General features: G+C 39.3%; 1 protein-coding gene across 3 annotated transcripts in view; it reads right to left on the bottom strand.

The window, feature by feature from the left end:
* Nucleotides 1–8384: 8384 nt before the first annotated feature.
* The window catches only part of CHLSN (cholesin), a 121016-nt gene continuing 113217 nt past the window's right edge, over nucleotides 8385–16183 (bottom strand). For all 3 annotated transcript variants that reach the window (XM_088174347.1, XM_088174346.1, XM_014870004.2), the window contains 2 exons: nucleotides 13057–13138; nucleotides 8385–8742 (listed from right to left, as the gene is read on the bottom strand). In XM_088174347.1, coding sequence (XP_088030473.1) covers nucleotides 8560–8742; nucleotides 13057–13138 — 265 coding nt within the window. In that variant the 3' untranslated portion in view covers nucleotides 8385–8559. The remainder of the gene's footprint in view (nucleotides 8743–13056; nucleotides 13139–16183) is intronic.

The following is a 16183-nucleotide window of genomic DNA, read 5'->3' as shown; positions in this document are numbered from 1 at the left end:
AAAGGGACTACAAGCATTTTACTTTCTTCTATCCACAAAACAGCTTGGGCCAGATTTTGAACCCATTTCAAGGTTATGTCAAGCTGGTGCCCATCAGACTGATCCAGCTGAGTTGCAAGAGAGGCAGGATGACCTAGGTAAGGGTCATGTCTGAGAGAAATGGCAGGATTTTCTAGATAAGCCAGCTGAGACATCTGTCTACTTTCCTCTGAGACAATTATTTTATCATTTCCACATATTAAAAAAATCACTCTGAAATGCTACAGCACATTTTAATCCATGGGGCTGTGGTAGCAGTGTGTGGTATTTTGCCATTTTCAAATCTCAGTGGCAAAAACTTTTATGGGATTGGTAATTACCTTCCTGTAACTGGCTGAACTGGAAATAGCTTTCTGTCCTCAAAAAAAAAAAGTATCAGCAACTTCTGTGGCAAGTGTGCTGTTGTTGCCAGTTTCAGTCAGCACACAGTTCCACACGACAGTGAAATTGGTTTCCTGTCTAAAACGTGAAGTTTCTGTTCCCCATTATCTGCACTCAGGTGCTCTTTTCCAGGACCAATGACAGAGCCCACCCAGCACCCTCTGGAATGTTCCTCTGGACAATCCAAACCATCAGTGCCTTCAGCTCTAGAGCAGGTCAGAAGTTTAATTTGACCATTAAAGCAACTTTCTGAGGAAGACAGGACCCACAGCAGTGATGCAAATAAAGGCTGATTGATGCCTTCTGCCAGCTGCAATCCCGTTCCATTAGCAAGGAGAGGGAACCCTGTCACAAGCAGAGCACAAAAGTGAGGATGTGCTGTCTGCAGGGCAGCGTTGGTCACATTCCCCTCATTCTCTTGGAGCAGTAACCACCTGCAGCACCTGTGCGGGGAACAGCACAAACCCAGGCTCTCCTGCCACCCTTTCAGCTTCTGCTGGGACCTCTCAAAACAAAAGCCAAACAAAAAATGAGCTGACACGCTCTGTCTGCTCTGTGTTAGCGGGGTGATTCAACAAGAGTCACTGTTTTCTCATTAAACAATGTCAGGGATGTACTCCTGAGCTCTCTGCGGTCACTTTTTTCCCCTCCCTTTGTCCAAAGACAGCTGCAATAATAAAAAAAGGATTTAGAAAACAACAGGGGAACCCCTGCTTTTTTTAGCAAGCCAGTGAATATTTTCTAGGACTGAACCAATATCTGGAAATAATTGTCAAGTTTGCTGTAGTTTTCTTTCTACATTCTGTGCTCTGTAGTTGGCAGACCTGGCTGCTTAAAAGAAGAGTAACACAATAAAGTGCAGAGGGCTGTTTTATGCCATATTGCTGCACAGGTGGTAGTTTTTGAATGAGTTTTATCAGACCTAGAATCCAGACAGCAATACTTGTCCTATTTTTAACTTTGATGAGTTGTCTTTCTCCTCATCTTCTTTGCTAATTCAGCCAGCTGAACTTTTCCATCTATCAGTTAAATTAAGTTGTAATCTGCTCAGGAGCTCGCACAGGAAGGCAAGAAAGATGCTGGTGCAATATTCATAATGCAACCATCTGCCCACTGCAGAATGCCCATCTCTGAGATTAAACACCATGTTAAAAGCACTGGAAATTCAAATTATATAAAGTGTTTTCTTCTTTTTGATCATAAAAATATCTGACTCTGGTCTGGGTTCTGACTGAGGTGTGTGTCCTCTACAAAGAATTAATAATTTCTAAGATCAGCATCTCCCTGCCACTGTTTCTTCACCAGGTTCACCCTTCCCACTGGAAACCCAGAGCCATCTTGAAGGAATGTGGGGGAAATTTTAAGGATAGTTCCATTCTTATAACTACAATATCAAGATCTTTCAATCCTCAATTCTTCCTGCTATCCTAGCTGAAGTGCCAAGCACCTGAAAGCACTTTTTTCACACAAAGATAGAAAGTGGAAGCACAGTTGGGTGCACGGAGGTGGTGTGGGTACAGCTGGGGACCTAAAAGGGAAGTGTGAGGACCATCTGCTGACAAATGCTCCTGCTTACAGCAGGCACTGAAAGCTGCCAAAATTTTTTGGTAAGGGCTACAAGTAACAGCTGTACTGACCTGAGAAGGATCACAGCCAAAGGATGATGGTACAGGCAGAGCTAAGCAGTCAAACTGGAAATCAGCAGTGCCTCTGACAGTCCTGCAAGCTGCCACTGAAACAGGAGAATGTGGCTTGGACACAGGCTGCAGGTTCATCACAGAGAACCTCTCATGGGATGCAAAGGAAAACCTGAGCATCACCAGCACTTCAGGTTAGCTAATCAACTGAAACAAAGCAGGCACTTCCCTTATGGGGCTGGGAGTGACCTGCAGGCAGGTGGGGTGGGTGAACACGATTGCACTGCTGGGGTGAGTTTGAAGATCACCCACAGTAATTTCCACAGCTGCTCCATTATCCATTTACTGCAAGAAGCCCAGAAGGTGGTCCATGGACTGCAGCCCTCCAGAGGGTTCTGAGGCTGCTCTGAACACACAAATCCTCTGTATTTATGTTGTAGTAACATCATCATCACAAAACAGGAGCCAAAGTCCTTCCTGGCACTGAGATGTCAGCAGTGCAGTGAACTGGGCTGAAGCTGCTGCTCAGCACGCTTAGACACTGGAATTTCACCCAGATTTTGTCTGTTTAATGCCAGCAGCTTGTACACAGGGCCCTGCTTGCAATCAGCCCTGGTATTTTCAGCTGGCTTGGCCCTAAGCACTAACCACAAGACTTCAGAGAAGCTCCCTATTTATTCTTTCCGGCATATCATAGTGCCCCATTAAACAAGGACAAAAGATTTCCTTATGTAATAGGGATGCTATTTGTTATTTTTAACCTTATGGCAGGCAGGATTTGTGCCAGGTGGCGTTCTGCCTTAACCAGGGCCCTTCAGGAGGTTACATTCCTCGCTGTCATCCTCTCTCTCTGGCACAGCTGATGCCCATACATGGTTCCCTGGCTGCCTGTCCTTGTGCCTATCTGTGAGCATTTATCTGTGACAGCTCACAGAAATACCAGTCCTGTTTAACAAGGTAAATCAGGATGCTGATCAGTCCTTTCCAGGATCCTGCAAGAGCTTCTGCTTCTAATAAAGCGTCCTATCTATGTGAAATCCATGAAGTCTGTTTACACGTATCCATGCTACCAGAGAAACACCATCACTGTAGCTGAAGCTTTCAATTTCGCCAGATAGTCTTAAAGCAATTTGTTTAGTCCAATTAAGCCCATGGAAAGCAGACAAATAAAATGGTGGCACCTCCCAGCAGCTCAGGAGTGAGAAAGAGGGCACTAAGCCATGGGCTGAGCATCCTGAGCAGCTGGGACCCCGCAGCCTCCCAGGGCTCCATGGGCTCACAGCACTGCTCGCCTGGCAAACCCCATCAGCAGCATCCCTGGGCCAGATTTGGGCAATTTCATGGAGCTTAAGTAAGCCTGGCTGGTGCAAAGGATGCTGCCAAAGCCTGTTGTACCTCCAGCCCAATACAGGGAAACACAGTGCCAAACATCCTTTGGGTCAAAAGGAGCTCAACAGCGAATGATGGTTTTCACTGTGCCGCGGCTGGTCTGGCTGTTTGTAATCAAGTAAGAGTGACAGATCCTGTGTCCCATGGCTTAGAATTTTATAAAATACACATGGGACCTTGAGGAGAATAGATGTAAGTCGTCACAGATGTGATATTTTAATTAGCAGAAAATATTTATTAAAAAAATCTGAATAACTAAAGCTAATAGGGAATGTAACTCCACCTTCCTATGAACAGAAGGGTAACTGGCAGTTTTAACTATGTGCTCACATAATTTAGAGGTTTTTGCTTGTTTGCCTCTAACACAATCCCCCTTCATTCAGTCTCCAGGCTGGAGGCACGGAGAGGTAGAATTTTAATTCTTCTGGCCATTTATATACATGTGGCATTTCTTGACCTTTAAGGATTTGATTTTGAAACCTATTTAACTTTTTGACGTAGGTGTGTTTGTGGGTTTTGTTGGGGAATGCCAAAAATTTTCTGCATGTAAGGCAAAAAAAATATCAATAAAAGCAACTGTATGAGTGTTCTTCTGTTTGTACCCAGAGGGCCCTCCCTCCATGTCTGCAACACCAGTTTCTTAGTAGCACAAGCTTCTTATTCAGCTTTGTTTTGACAAAGAAAGATAAACCACTGTTTTGCTTTGCCCTTCCCCCACCATTTACTAATTAGTTTTATTTAGTTTGCTATTCCCTGCTCCTTGCAGGGGAAAAAACCCATATTTTAAAATAATAATTATTTAAAACCGCATTAAGTTGTTGACTATGTAGGTCCTTATGAAGAATTTAAAATAGAACATAATTATAAATCACTGCAAAAATGAGCTTGTCCTGTACAGGCAAGGACATTTAATTGTGTCCTTGTATGACTGGAATCACTGTAAACAACTAATATTCCTATTTGCAGGGACAGAAATAACAAGCTCATTCAGCTGTACAGAAAGGAAGACATAAAAGGAAACCAAAGGCTAAACCAGAATAAGCCACTGGAAAGTTTTATGTCAACAAAACTGGATTTAAATTAAGTAACATCAATTTGGTATTTTGACTGTAAATGAATCAGAACATTAAAACATATTTTAAAGGGAACATTTGTGATGAAACATCTATGACTAGTTCCTACACCAAAGGAATAGGAAAGTTTCTACTTACTTCTGTGCAGGATCAAAGCCCAACTGCAAAGTCACTTCTCTGGCTTTGGGACTGCTTTGTAGACCTACCTTTTGGAAATGAGAAGAGCAGCAGAACTGCAAGGAAAACACTGAATAAATCACTTACCAGTCGCATGCAGAGGAAAACACAGCCCTGCTGACATAATTAAGAAGTTCCATCCTACTACATATGCATGAAGGAGTAATTTAAATTACACAGACAATTTCCATTCATATGTTTTCTAATTTTCTGCTTGACTTTGCAACTTAAATCTCTTTTGTGATTGTTGTTTTTGACACCGATTTGCAGAAATGGGTGCAAATTTTAATACTTTTACCTTTGCCTTACTCAATGGCAAAATTTAGAAAACCCACAAAACAAAATCAAAACCCCTAAATTCAATCCAATACATTTCTAAGCTATTTGAAATAATGGGAGATGAGTCAATAGTCACCTTGCTTTAAAATGAAGAGAAACACAGCAGAGCAATTTTCCAGTGAGAGGAAATAAGGAAATAAACTACACATTCAACAACTTCAAGATGCTCCTTCCAAATACAAACAGAATTCATTTACACAGTAATTTTACAATGGTGATAACAAATTAAAATTGTGGGCAGACAGTGGAGAACCAAATAGATACACAACCCACAGCAAGGAACAGCCAAATTAAAGGGAACTTCTTCCACTGTCAAATTTTGAGTAATTAGTACTTCCATTAGAGGCACAGCTCCAGCTTTAAGCAATTCTAAGTAATTAGTGTTCCTTTATTTTGCCTGCAAGTCCTGACTTCAGCATTCTCTCAGGACATGCATTCTGCTAGCCAGAGCTACACAATGCAGATTAACTCGACTAGAAGGCGATTAGCATAGGCAGATGAAGATATAATTTGTCATTCTGTGCACACTGCTACTTCTAGCCTGGGATGCAATTTTTATTAACACAGCAGACTGATTAAAACAGAGGCAAAGACATGATTTTGTCCTATCTGTGCCCATATGATTGCCTGAGATACAAGCAATGCTGAGATTTGAAAACTGTACGTGACCAAACGCCAAAAAGTGAATAAAGTACCAGATTACATCTTCCCACACAGCTCCAACCAGCTACAGGAATTCAGTAACTGATTGCACACTTAATAATTTAAGATAAATAGTTTTAAATGGCCAGTGGAGGAGACTTTTCTAGACCTAGTCATCACATAATGTAAATCTAGGGATGAAAATGCCAGGCTGAGCAGGAAGCAGAGGCTGGTGTGGTGGATAGCACATGGACAAGGCAAGATCTGCTTGTCAGAGGCACTACAGCATTTGCAGTGTGTGGGATAAGCCCTCTGGGTCCTCACAATCTTGTCTTTTAAACAGGCCTAGCAATACAGATCTCCCAAAAATGTGTGTTCTTGCATTTCCTGGCTGTTGTGAAGATGACTTGTTTGCCAACCAGCTGAAGATTCTTGAAGAAAAGGTGTGAAATAAAAACATGAAATGGAATTGAAGTGTCCTTTTCTATTTGCACTACAACATCAAGTATTAGACAACTCTTTGAATATTTCATATTGAGCTCTGATATGCAAGACACAGCACCACCAAGCAGCAGTTTTACAAATCTTTTACCCTATTTCAAGATCTTTCTGACCACTGGACAGTAGCTACACCAAAAGGCACATGGCAGGAAGCACCATGCTTTACTTTCACTGCCAAACACAGCCACAGCAACAATTATCTTCAACAGTAGCTTCTGAATTTTCCATAACTGCAAGAAGAGGAGCCCCAGGACCATGACCTTCACCCAGCAATCAGTGGGACTGAAAGGAAAGCTGGAACTGCAGCTGAGGAAGAGGAGAGCAGAGCAGGACCTACTGCCAGGAGTCTGTTGCTGTGCTGGTGAGAGACTCTAACTGTTCTTTTCCAAATACTACTGCTCACATGGTCTCCAGACTGACAGGCCTTGTGTGCTTTTAATATTAATTGATATAAAATAAAATTTTACATTCTTGATCTACAAAGCTTCTCTTCTTACAGATTTGTCAGCATTTACATATGGTTAGAACTAAGGTCCAAGAAAGGCTAATATTGCCAAATGTCAAAATCATAAAAGATTCCCATATTTTTGCCCAGATCTTACCTTTAGCATCTTTTTTACAATTCTTTTCCAAAGTGCAGTTGCAATGTGCTTGTGCTTTTAGGCTGGAAGGTATGTTAAGTGCACAATGAGGACCCACATTTTTGTGTGACAGACAAATCAAAAGGAGCAATGTTCAAATATCTTCAGGGAGAACAAAAATTCTTCTCTGACATCTAACATGCAATGATAAACCCACAAAAAGATACTTTGAAAACTTCATCCCAGGGAAATTCCTATTTTCCCTCATGGAAAGAAACAAGTATCAGCTTCTGCTTGGAGTGACAGCAGGTTTTCCCAGCTGCATATTCTCCCATGTAAAATATATGACCCAATGATCTTTATGAGTTCACTAAATGTCAGGATCACTTCTTTTTATTACAGATCTTTTTCACCAGATTTCTCAGTGGAAGATCAGTGCTGCACAGCTCAGAAAGGCTTTGGCTGTGTCTCCTCTGCAGCCCTCACCCAGCTGTGCCCAAGGCACCATCAGCAGCTCAATGAAGAACCTGGACACTGCTGCCTAATTTTGCCCATTCTTGTGCCAAACTCCATCCCAGTTATTCTTTTAGATGAGGGCATGCTGGTTTCTAGTCTTTTTTGGCTGAGAATATCCTCCTCAGCAAGTCAGAAAGTTATTTGTTATTAGTAATACATTTCATACCTTTCAAGATTTGTACTAAGCCATGACTATGAAGGCTGTCAAATCCACTCAAGTGCTTCTTATTGGAAAATCAGGCCTGCATATCCACAGATCTTCCCCTCCTTCACCCACCCAAATTAAAGTTGTAATTCCCAAAGACAGCCACTCTTCTAAAACACCACACATTTCATATAGTTGTTATTAATAAAGTATGAATAATGTTTGCAGAAACATTAAAGAATCAGGTCAAGAACTCTGCCTGAATACCAGTGTTATTAAATAAGCCAATCATCCAACTTTGAGTAATTAATGTCCTTGGTTTTTACTTGAAAGCCTCATTTTCAGCACATTCATAAGAGACAAATGCCCCATGCCAAAAGGAATGAACATGAATTTAACTCTTTTGGATGCCAGTTGCAGGAGGAAGAAGAAAATGCAATACTGGCAGGCTGGATACAGCACAGGACTTCTGATTGTAGGGAAAGTTTAGCTATATTTTGATGATTTCACCACGTATAGTCAAGGATTTGATCTGTTCCCATATGTGCATCATCTGAGTATCTAAACAATTGCCCTAGAGCATTTGAAAACTTTAAAATATAAAAGGAAAGCCAACAAAGCTTATGGTATCTCCAGATCACCGTGTGAAGTACTAATAAGCAACTGTGTTATACAACCCGTGCTCAACAGACTGAAAATGATCTTTCCCAAATCCAAGTGACATCCTTCTGAAGCTGAAAGTGAGAGATTACAGCTGGCTGAGCACGCACTGTACTGTACACTCATTTTAAAAGCTGCCATTGAAAAAGACCCTCCAGGCTTTATGTTGGTTCCTTTGCTCTTCTTGTTAAGAGCTGGAACATTCTTCATATTTAACAGTAATTAGAGGGGGAGACGGAGAAAAACTAATGAGAGGGAGAGAGGTTTGTTTTTCTAAAGGAGTGCAGTAAGATTATAGCAAGACTATGGGCTGTATATGTTATTTTTTATTTCATCACCTGCAAACACAATAAATATTTTCAATTGGAAAAAATTACGAGTAAAAAATTTAGTATTATCTTTACAAATCCTTTACAGCCTCTGTATGTGAAATCCTCTCCTTCCCTCCACCAGACAACAATTATGACACAGAAATGCTCTCAGGACAGCAGCTGTAGAACTTGTCTGATGCGCTCACACTTCTCCAGCAGGTTTGGGTCTTCTACATCAGAGCCATCAAATTCCTTCATAAAAGCTTCAGCTTTCTGCACAGTTTTGTCTCGTGCATTGCCCTGAAGCCCTTGCAGATAATCCAGTAAAATGGTGAAATACTTGTCTGGAACCTTGAAAGAAAAAACAAAAGGAAGGAAAAAGAGCTTTATTTTCTCCCCTCTCAATATGTATTCACAATCACGTCACAGCATCACCTGAAAGACAATTAGGAGAACAGCACAGGCTTTGGTATTTGCCAAAGTCCAACTTCAAGTGGAAATCCAAGTTGGAAATGTTTCCTGCCAAGGTTCAGGCTGCCAGGAGGGATGGAGCTGGTGAGAGGACTGTCATGTGCTCGGATGGGCAAAGCATCTGAGAGGAAATGCTCAGCAGATGTGGAAATGCTGATCAGCAAATGCAAACACTGCCTGACAGGGAGCCCAAGGCTCTCAGGGTTGGTGGAAGTGAAAAACAAAACGCATTAGCCAAACCCTCCTTTTGGAAACACACATGTAAATCTTACTAAATTCGGTGAGAATTGCATATGTCTGAGGGAAGAATTTTGCTGGAATTCCCCTCGCCCTTACCCAAAAATTGTTTGCTAAGATGAGATACCACCCACCATTGCACACTTTGACAGAATGCTTATACAAAGGACTAGAATTGAATTTGAAAAACAAACTGAAATTCAGACATATGGAAATAATTTTAAAATCATGCTGACTAAAACTGATAGGCTCTACCAACATGTCTACCATTAAAAGTGCTTTAGTCATCTACAGTCGCATTATCCACGTTTCACTCCCTTTCTAATTAACTAGTCAGAGATTAAGTTTTAGCTTATCTGATACAACTTACAATTTAAATGATCATTACATTAATCTTGACAATAACTTAGCAAGGACTTTGGAATGATTTATTCAGTACTTCAGTACTAAAGTACTTTCAAAAGGAATATGTGAACAGACCTACACTGATCTTAACTTCATGTTGTGTATCTGTGGAACACGTTTCAGCCAATAACAGGATATTTTTTGCTGTGAATCATGAGATGTTAAAATGATCTCATCCTGCAAATATGTTTCTCCATGTTTAACTTTACACATATAACTTGACATGAGTCAAGTTAAACACATACGTAAGTATTTAAAGGATTCGAGACTAATTATTGGAGGGCGGTTTCAATTCTGCAAAGTATCAACATTTCAGAGAAGACAGAGCTTCAACAGACACTTAATTTACAACTTCTTTCTCCATGGACATTTGGCAGCAGAACTTTGATCACTGAAACTTCTATCACTCCAAAAGGAGAGGAAGAAAGAATATTCCAACATTGCCTTCATCAATCAGGGGTATTACAAAGTTATAAATCAAAACTTAAGTCTGCGTTCAGCTCGTAACTTTTACACTATGGAAAACTTTCTAATTCTTCACACAAACACTCTTGCATTAAAGAAACAATGCAGTTACAAAAGAAATATTAATTTTACAATGACTAACAGAAATGGATGATATATGAAGTGTTGCTATACTACACAAATCAAACACAGTGAAGAATATCTCTATTTTTGAAAGTCTGCACCCACAGTAAGTTGGTACTAATAACAGATAAACCCATTTAGACACAAACAATTCCAGTGTGACTGTGTTCCTTTAATGTAGATACTCAATACTGAGCTTTTAAAGTCAGCAACATTTCCACGTTTCAAACCTTGGCCAAATTATCCCTGTAATTTACAACTCTTTTTCTCAGAGCTCATGGCATAGACATACCTGTGGCAGTACACTTATTATTATATCATTTAAGCAAAATGCTTGAGGGGGCAATTGAAAGCCTGCTCTAAATTTAGAAATCCTAAGTGTGCAGACTTAGGCTGCCTGAAGCCTAGAAAACATTTAGCATCTGGCCCTAAGGCTGTTCAAGTGTTCAAAAAGTCTGATTTTTTTCTTTTAACATAACACAGCTCTGAGGTTTATTTCATCAGGAGCTCACAACACAGCACCCTGCAGGCAAGGTAAGATCACATCTCCTCCTGACTTACACAGACAGTAGAGCCATAGCAAGGACTGGAACACACAAAGTTAATGAAAACCAAATTTTAATTCTTCAAATACAGTAGTACAAAAGTGGTAATTTAGGGGTCTTGGCAAGGTTTTCCAAGGAGGAACACAATCCTTGTTCCAAGGTCAGTTCAAGGCTGGTTTGAAAGTGGAGATCAAGATCTCCCAGCACGGGTCTGGAAGTCAAAGCCAGGCTTATGGGACTTTGTTATTATTCTTTTGTTAAAGTGTTTTGTCCTTTTTCTTGGGTTTTTTTTTCTCTCTCATACAACAATTCTGCCTCTTTCCTAACTTCCTAATATGCACTGGAGCTGATTAATATCAAAATAATCCCAAGTGAAGTAATTCCTGTCTTTGGGAAAAGGAAGGAAACACTACAAAAGAGTACCAGGAAAAGAACAGTTATCACTTCTAAATTATCCTCTGTATTTTCAGACCTGGAGACCTGCAGGCACCCAGGTGATTTTGCAAAGCAAACACAGACACCAGCAGAGAGAAGCTCAGCTCATTGCTGCCAGGCTGCATTTTGGGTCACCTTCCAAGGAACCTTCAGCAACTCCAGCATGCCCTGAAGTCCAGAAGCTGAAGACTGATCTAGTAACTTCCTAAAAATGCTGTGCCAGATGATAAAGACCAACAAATGGCCTAGTGTTTATTTTATCCTGGGTGCTGGACAGGTATACACACCACAGGTACACAGGGCTGGCTTGGGAGCTGCCAGCCAGCCACCAGATGGATTCTAAAGGAGCTTAAAAAAACATTTATCTAGCAAACAACTTTAAAAGCTCAACTTATTTCTTACAGAAAGAGCCTCTCAGTACAGGAAACTCGATTCAGGCCTTTGCATGGCTCTTCAGCAGGCATCCAAGTGACACCATGAGATCAAAGATGTGGCTTAGGAAGGAAAGAAACTTATGTCTCCTTTTGTACGTTAGTCATGCTTGGATTACCAACAGATTTTATTCTGTAATGGACAGGAAGTTGAATTTGGGTATTAAAAATATTCAAAAGAAGCTGGGTGTGCCCTCCCTATGGTCCTGATGAAGAAAGAGACTTCATCAAATGCTTAATTATAAGCACTTGAGCAGTTCCACTAACTTCACTGAATCTGGATGCAGATGTTCATCGTTCTCTGAAGCTCATATTCAATGCTCCTCTGATTATTAAACTACAAAATATGTGAATTTAAGTAAATCTGAGCACTTTCATCAGATTTTTAAGAAAAAGGAAGTTTCATTTCAGTGTTGAGAAACAAGGAGTTAAACTGTGTTCTGATACCTAAAACAAATGATACTTACAGTTCATTGTGTCCCAGTATATTTCAACACAAACCCCAAAGTAAACAGGTAAAAACAGTAAAAACATCCTTCTGCCTGCCAAACAATTTCTAGGTAGCTTTGAAGAGCATGCATTGATTTTGAAAGGTTGATAAAGACTTTTAAAGGAGAAACTTAAAAAATAGAAGACAGAGCAAACAACTCAGAAACCAAAATCAAATTTGTATTCTGCAACCCATCTATTTAAAGTATTTGTATCATGTGAACATTTTGGCCTTCCTGAAACTCTGCTGTTAATTATCTGGCTGTCTAAAAAGGTAACACCCAATGTCAGGTGATTGGCTTAAGAGCTGCTGACTAATTTGGGTCAGGATGATTGGTATGAGTAAATGTCAAGTGCACACAAAAAAAATCAGCAAAACCTAACTGAATGTCAACAAAATGAACCAGTAAGTGAAGCACTGTGCAAATGGGCAGAGGTTTGTTCTACTGCACAACAAAATGAATGACCTGACACCCTCATTTGATACCACAATGGTCAGATATTTACTGGAAATTAAATTTAAGTTGTTTTTTTAAGTTATGAAATGAATGGATTTCAGTATGGATTCAAGCCTGGCTTCTGGTTATACTTTATGCTTTTCACAATCAACATCAGGTTTCACTTATATTTAAATGAGAGAGCTATTTTAACATCCTGGCAATATGGCTGTGCCTCTTCTGTGGAGCCAGAGATATCTGAAACAATATGAGAACTGTGGTTTGCAGTATTGGGTTCCACATTAGGAAATTCAAATTAAGAATATGACTCAAATTCTCAGCAAACTCCACATTTTAAATAAACCATGAATCTGCTCTCTTTATGCTTACTATACATCAAATATAAAAATCTGGCATACACAGGACAATGATCACCAACAAAATAAAAAGATCAATGACAAGCAATTAAAATGCTCGGTTAAAAACAAAGTAATTTGTAAGTTACTAAAAAATTATGAGACAAGTGCATGGCTAGTACTAGGAGGTTTTGGTTAATAAATAATAGCTATAACTTATGTATAAGACTGTATTATATTTGTTCTGAGAAAAAGAAGCATGAATACAAACCTTCTCTTTATCATACATGTGCAGGAGAAGCCACGTCTGTCTTGTCTTTTGAAACTTCCATTCTTCTGGGGTTTTAGACCAGCTGTAGAAAATTAGGGGGAAAAAATTGCTTAAATGGAATACTGTGATATCAAAACATTCTTTATTTAGAAAATATTCCCTACAATGCTTCCCAGTGCCTTTGCATGCATGACACGGAGTGTCCTGGCACTGTGGGACACAGACACTGGCACACATTTTGTACAGGGCCACCTGGCTTCTGTGCAAAAAATTATAGGAGATATTTTAGGTTATAAATTTTCTTCAGAAAGCACTGATTCCTTGAAGTTAAATATCAAATCCCACCCCTCAGCTTTGGCCAGTCCTTTATGAGAGGTCATTGCCCTCCTTTGACCAGGACAATGGAAAACCCCAAATCCTTACCCTGCTGCAGGGCTGAGAATTTGGGGAGGTGCAGGGGACAAGAATCAAGTCTGGGTTTCAGAAAGTTGCTATTTCACAATTAACTGAACTTTATATGAAATTAAGCAGCCTCTGAAGGACTGGAAGGAGAGAGTTGTGCTGCAATGGTCACCTCAGCAATGGCTGCAGCCCATCACAGATGGGTGTTCTAGAACAGACAAAATTCATCCTTCAGGAGCAAACCTTTTAAGGCTTGGGCTTGTCTAAATGCACGTCTTAAATATTTATATTTATAGTCTAGAAAAGTGGTTTTTTAATCTCTCTCTCTCTCATGAAGAATACTCAATACTGTTAAAAGTCAGAGGCTGAACAAATGATTAACATCTGCAAATGTTCGTTGGCTGTTTAGCAAACACATTTTCAATATACAAAATTTTAGCTGGGTTAAAATGGCACATTCATGTGCATCTTGAATATGTTTTTAAAGCTGGTATATTCTGGTGTAGATGAAGGCATTTATTTCTATTTAAAAATGAGCAAACCAGTAAATCTAGCTATAAAATTAAGAGTACTTTTAAAAATTATGTGCTTGAAAATTATTATTGTAACACGTACAAAATCTGACAGTACACTAAAGAATCTTTTGAAAAGAGAGAAAAAAAACTATAAGGAGAAAACCCAGAAACTTTCACATTTATTTGATTTTTCTCTAAAGAAAAGTAGGTCTCCAGAGGGTAGCATGCAAGATGCCATTAATGTTCCAGCTTGTTTTACACAGCAATAGAGAGCACAGAAATCAGTTGAAAAGCCAGCTGGGTATGAGAATCAGTATTGTTTAAATACTGTCAAGTCTAATAAAGCAAAAGACTCCTCATCTTTGGTGAATGCTGCACCAGCAAATACATTGTTCAGTCAATTCAATGAAAGAGAAAAAAATGAGACCACAAATTTGTACAGAAAGGCTTCATGGAAGCCTCTGAAGAAAATCTAAAGAAAGAAATTATTGTCTTGATGTTCAAATTTAGGATAAAGAAAAAAAAAGAATCATAGCTCATTTGGGTTATCATCAGCTAAATATATCAATATGGCTTATAACCAAAATATAAGGTAAAAATCATACAATTAACAGTAAATCAGGAAGGACAGACAAAACCAATAACCACAATACATCATTCTTCATATATATAGATATATTATATATGAATGATACGTATATATATATATATATATTTATCATTCTTTATTCACATGCTCAAGTTAAATTTGCAGATGGGCTGATTTAGAGGCTTCTTTTGGAATAATAATATAGTAGCCAAATAAGTAGGTAGAAGTTTGCAAAACAAATATTGTACAAAAGCAGGAGGCCAGAAAGCTGACTGATACAAATTACAGAACCAAATAAAAAACTTATTATGGTGAAACCATCCCTTCTCCCATCACCACCAGCCTAGAACCCAAAGTACTCACAAAACAAAATCACACAATCCTTGATGTCACTTGTCTTTGCAGCAAGGTGCCCAACTGGACAACAAATGACACCACCTGAAGTGTGAGGAGCCCATAGGGAATGAAGTAAAAATGGCTTTTCCTGTGGGTGCAGTTTGTGGGGCCAACACCAACCTGCTCATCTGCACCCACTTATTCTGTTTGCCAGGCAAGCACAGCAGCTCCTAACAGAGAAAATTCTGCAGGAAGTCCTCCAAAACAAACAAAATAAAGCAATGACAGTGCTGGCTGATTTTTTTAGCCTGTTCTTTTATGAGGCTCATCCTCAAGAAGAAGAAGGTAAGTTTAAAATTCTTTTGTACGTGAATAAAGCCTGGAAACAGTTCACACTGCAGTCTTTGCAAGGTGACAAGAACAAGCTGAGTGACAGATCTGTGACATCTGCATCCCAGGAAAACAGTTCCTCTGCTAATGAAAACCTTTAACATATGTTTGTATTTCTCTAAACTATTCTATGTATTTCAACAGTTGTGATACTTTCCATTGGTTGGACACACTAGAGTACTCTGAATGTTCTACTCTGTTAATTTTATGTTTCTGTCTCAGTATCACCTGAATACTGTTGGCATTAAAACTTGAAAAATACAGCCTGATTTCACTTAATCTCCTGTAAAACTATAGATGTTAAAATACCTTTATTACCTAGTTTATAAACAACTGAGACCAACAAATGAGTGCACTATAAGATTAATTGCTTTTATTAACCTATTACCAAAACCATATGCTCTCTTCTACATGTTAAGGCGAGCTGTTGTACTCCTGCATCCAAGACTCCATATGGACTTTCACTCCTGTGAATTCTCTTGCAGAAACAAACAAAAGTTTTAGTTTGTCTTCCTGAAAGGTTCTGCTCTATATACATCACAATAATTCATATAAACAACAAATACTTTAATATAATCTACTGCAGAAAGTGCATTTTTGTCCATTATAGCACCAGAGCCTCACAAGCCAATTATTTTGTGATCTGTCCTATTAGAATTAAACATTAAATTATTACAAGAAAAAATAGTATTTTCCTTGATAGCTATAGGTGTACTCCTATTTTCAGAAAATACTCTAAAGTTTTTAACTGGTACTCCATGGTTGTACCAACAATGCCTGTTTCTCCCCCTTCAGGAAAATGGTCCTTGATCCAAATTCCTATCAAATTGTGGGTAAAACACTCCTGATAATGGGTGCACAATCTTTAATGCAGGTAACATGACAGTTGCTCCCC

This window comes from Sturnus vulgaris, chromosome 16, assembly GCF_052056855.1.
Source record: "Sturnus vulgaris isolate bStuVul1 chromosome 16, bStuVul1.hap1, whole genome shotgun sequence".
In the NCBI taxonomy this organism is placed as follows: domain Eukaryota; kingdom Metazoa; phylum Chordata; class Aves; order Passeriformes; family Sturnidae; genus Sturnus; species Sturnus vulgaris.
The sequence above is the reverse complement of the archived record's forward strand: the minus strand, read 5'-3'. Positions and strand labels throughout refer to the sequence as shown.